Genomic DNA, 4456 nt, shown 5'->3' on the forward strand with positions numbered 1-4456 from the left:
GATTAAATTTACTTTTATAGTTTATAGACAATTAGCCTACACGTTTTAGGTAGGCCTAATGCATTTATTTTTTTAACCTAGCCTATGTCAGGTGACCGTGACGGTACATTTTATGTGGCTTTGTTTAGTTTGGGTGGTGTGTGAGACTTCCTGATAAAGTATAGTCAGATGTGATGTGAATAGTCACGTAGGCCACAGCAGACTCGTGCCTGTGCATGCTACACGAACGCGCACAGGTGGCGCTCGTGGTCTGACTCATGACTGTGGAGGATGACCCTAAGGACTTATAGCCCAGTGGACAAACCCACATTTTGTTACTAAATAACAAACACCGATAGCCTATTGGCACCATTTGCAGATAGGATAGGCTACAAGTGAATAATTATGTAACATACCCGCATATATCTCCGGGTTCCTCTTCTTCCCAGGTGAGACTAACCGTGAGTTTTACTTTAAGGACATTTGACATTATCTGCTCTAAGCTCGAGGTTAACGCTGCTATATCGTTTTATGCTCACATCTGCAACCGTTCAAATAAGTAGGCTAAGAACAGTTTATTCTTTAGATTATTATCGGAGCAGTCAGGAGATTATCCACGAACAACAATGTGCTCAGTAATGAGGAAGATTAAACCAGTTCAACGGGCTCTCGCGGTTTTCCTTAGAACAAATACCGAGGGTTCTAGTTACGCTGCAGCCGAGAACAGGCGCTCCTGTCCCGGGGTAACTACCGGCATTCACCCACTACGAGCTGCTAGCAGATCATACTCCTCCAGGATGGCGCTGACCGAAGGACTGCTCTTCAGACAAGTAGGTCCATAATGCATGGTTTTGGGCTCCAGTTTATGTAGCTTAGAGTAGCAATTTGTTTGTTGCAATTTGTTAATGTGTGCTGATAGCTAACGTTAGCGATAGTAGCCTATGAAGTGAGCTAGGCAAAGATAGCCATAGCTTAAATGTCCTGTAAGATAAACCCGATAATTTAGTTAGGATCATTCATCATTTGACTTTGAATGCAATTCAAACGTGGATTTTGGTAGAAAGTTCTGCAGCCAAACACACCCTTTATATTGCCTAAGCAATGTTTTTGCAGTACCGCTGCAAACCGGTAGACTAACCTATAGCCTAGGGCCTACAATGTTATGGAAATGTGATGGCTGAAAGTTATGGCATTGCAATTGACATCAAATGATCAGGCTTATGTAGCCTTACAACAGCCTTAGCCATATTTGAGTTGGCAAAACAGTGTCAAATCAAGGTCCACTTACTTCAAAGTTAATTTTATTTGTCAATTTGACAGCATAGGGTGGCACAATCTCACATGTATTCAAAACAAAGTGTTACACGTAGGCTTAACTAGACGCAAACAACAAGTGGGTGTGCTGTGCATCATGACCAACTGTTGTTACCATCTTTGCTTTATTGCTGAGTCACTCCCTAAACTTGTTTTTTCTCTCTGCTCAGCTGTTTGAGTTGGAGAGCAGCACCTACACCTACCTGCTGGCAGACACAGACACCAGAGAAGCGATCCTCATTGATCCTGTGCTGGAGACCATTGACAGGGACCTGAAGCTCATACATGAACTGGGGCTCAATCTAAACGTGGCAGGTATCTTGACTTCCTGTGGCTGGGTTATTCCATTCAGACTGAACATTTCAATAACAGTGTGTCCAATAGTTCTTATCTAACAACACAGACCCCTCTTTACATGGGATACATGTCCACTGCACATTTACTTCTCAGATTCTGTTGAAAAAAGTACAAGGTAACTTTGCCTTGGAGATATATTATGGCTAAGGGCAGAGGGTGTCATACTGTATGGAATATGAAGCCCACTGAGGCAAATGTCTCTTTATGATATTGGGCTATACAAATAAACTGATTTGTTTTCGCCCTTTGTAATAGTCACATCTATATTCTGAGTTATCTTATTAAACCTTAGTTTAGCCAGTTTGGCCAGTCCCTTAGACAATTGTATATAGTTGATTGGACAATGTGGCTAAAATCAGCATCACAGTATTTTGTCAATATATATATGCAGAAGTACATGTAAAATAATCGAATAGGTGTTTAACACAATGACCAATGGACTGTTATCCTTTACAACAGATACAACTCTAAACACACATAAAACAAGACACCTTTACTATTTGTTGCTATTAGAATTAGCTTTGAATTACTGCATTTAATTATTTGTGAACCTAATGTAGAACCAAAAACTGTTCTTATTCTGATAGTAAACACCCACTGCCACGCTGACCATATCACCAGCACTGGGCTGATGAAGAAAAGACTGGTTGGGCTGAAGAGTGCCATCTCCAAACACAGCGGCGCCTCTGCAGATATCTTCCTGTCAGAGGGAGACAAGATCCCCTTCGGAAAACATGTAAGAAGTTCGTTGAGCATAATTTCAATCCATACATCTGTGTTTTTGTGTTTAGTGTGTCAAAATGTATAGATGTAACTGAATAAATAACTCCTACTAAGTTGCTTGATAACATATGTGTTTACATGCTTTGAGTTCACCTTTACGTCTTCTTCCCATTTAGTATCTGACAGTGAGAGAAACACCGGGACACACAGATGGGTGTGTGTCGCTGGTGTCTGCGGATCAGAGCATGGCTTTTACTGGGGACTGTCTGCTCATCAGAGGCTGCGGCAGGACAGACTTCCAGCAGGGTACATATACACTCTAACGTCGTCTTAATAATAATCTTCATTTTTCTGGAACTATCATTGATTTCCATCAGTCTTTATTTCTGTAAAGCTGCTAGGAAAACACAAGAGGGCAGTATTGCATCTGTTTTTCTTTTGGAATAATTCATATAATTTTTTTCTAATTTAGGCTGTGCTAAGAGGCTCTACCAGTCAGTCCATGAGAAGATCTTTTCCCTGCCTGACCAGTGCCTCGTCTTCCCAGCACATGACTACCACGGTTGGCTGAAAACCCACACATCTGAACGTTCATATCATATCTCATGTCTCTGGTGTAAAAATTGGCTACGCACATAGACAGATATTAGGCATCACAATATAGTATAACATTATAAAGCTCTTTTCAGTATTTTCCCACCTGCAGCATACAATACTGATGTGATGTCCATATTGTTACAACACAAAAAATACAAGCGCCATACATGCCTCATTATAGTCATTCATATTTATTCAATTTATTGTTTGCTAATTTGAAACTTTAGTGATAAAAGATCAGAAAAAACTGACAGTCAAGAGAGTCAACAATTATATTTGATACATAGTTATGTCACTAATTACTTACAATGTATCACTTGTCTGCCAGCACCACGTGATTTCTCTGCACTTGTGAAATACTCTATTTCTTTTGAATGATCAGAGAGGTTGGAAAATCTGGAAAACGTTAAGACCGCAGTTTTCATAGGTGACATATCGGACTGTGTCTGTGTGTTTTTCAGGTCAGACCATGTCTACGGTCGGTGAGGAGCGCAAGTTTAACCCACGCTTGACCAAGAGCCGGGACGAGTTTGTGAACATTATGAACAACCTGAATCTCCCAAAGCCCAAGAAAATAGGTACCAAAATACACCCTTGCTGTTAGTAGTTAGTAAACATAACACACATAACATCTACTTCCTAATCTAACACTTAGTTTATTAAAATATCCGGCTCCCATATTTCTATATCTGAAAGAAGTCTGTTTCTCTTTTCTCTTTCTCTCTTGCAGATATTTCAGTGCCTGCTAATCTGGTTTGTGGAGTTCACCAAGTATGAATGTACCGCAAAAGAATGGATTTCGGAAAAAATGGCTATATAAGTGCAGTCCATTTACCATTTTAATACAATCAGTGACATTCAATCAGCTACATCATAGCAAGTGATCAACATTTACATTTTTTCATCTCAGCTTGATTAACCAGTAAAACTGCATACATTAAAACTGAAAGTGCTTTATAATGTGTATTTCTACATCAATGCAAAGATGTATATTTGAATAGCTGTAATTTGCAGCTAGATATGTTACATTGTGATCATGCTTACTAATCAAATGCAATCAGTTTTAACTGTTACAAATGCGTGTTAAAGATAATGTACATTAGGAAAAACCACTAATATAATTTTTGTATTTTAAATAAACTTAAATGTGAGCATGTTTTTAATATTCTGCTTTGTTTTTATGAAATTGGGAGGACATATAGAAGGGGAAAAGTTCAGAAGGCAATGTTCCATTTTAAGTTTGGTTTAGTATTCATGAATGCTTAACTGGGATTGAGTTCTTCCACATGGCCTTTCCACCGATTCCGGACTCCTTTGGCCAAGGCCTCAGAGACACACACACACACACTCACACACAGCCAGCAATGGTCTTTTTGCATAGCAGGAAAATTAAACTATGCTATTTTGCATTCGGAACCTCTGAAGGCCGAGTTTCCATGGACAACATGTCATTGAGGTAGTGATGCTCTCAACTCTCATCTGTTCC

At 39.5% G+C, this 4456-nt stretch overlaps 1 protein-coding gene across 2 annotated transcripts; it reads left to right on the plus strand.

The window, feature by feature from the left end:
• Window positions 1–235: 235 nt before the first annotated feature.
• Window positions 236–4152, plus strand: ethe1 (ETHE1 persulfide dioxygenase). 2 transcript variants are annotated; one of them, XM_080039316.1, is made up of 8 exons: window positions 236–428; window positions 665–809; window positions 1464–1608; window positions 2238–2386; window positions 2550–2679; window positions 2846–2935; window positions 3432–3548; window positions 3701–4152. In XM_080039316.1, exons 2-8 carry the CDS (start codon window positions 777–779, stop codon window positions 3745–3747), a joined length of 711 nt encoding a protein of 236 aa, XP_079895442.1. In that variant the 5' UTR covers window positions 236–428; window positions 665–776; the 3' UTR covers window positions 3748–4152. The 2 variants fall into 2 exon arrangements, with proteins under 2 accessions (XP_079895442.1, XP_079895441.1); XM_080039315.1 differs by having other exon boundaries at window positions 236–809.
• The last annotated feature ends 304 nt before the right edge of the window (window positions 4153–4456 follow it).

Source organism: Ammodytes marinus, assembly GCF_949987685.1.
Source record: "Ammodytes marinus genome assembly, chromosome: 13".
In the NCBI taxonomy this organism is placed as follows: Eukaryota; Metazoa; Chordata; class Actinopteri; order Uranoscopiformes; family Ammodytidae; genus Ammodytes; species Ammodytes marinus.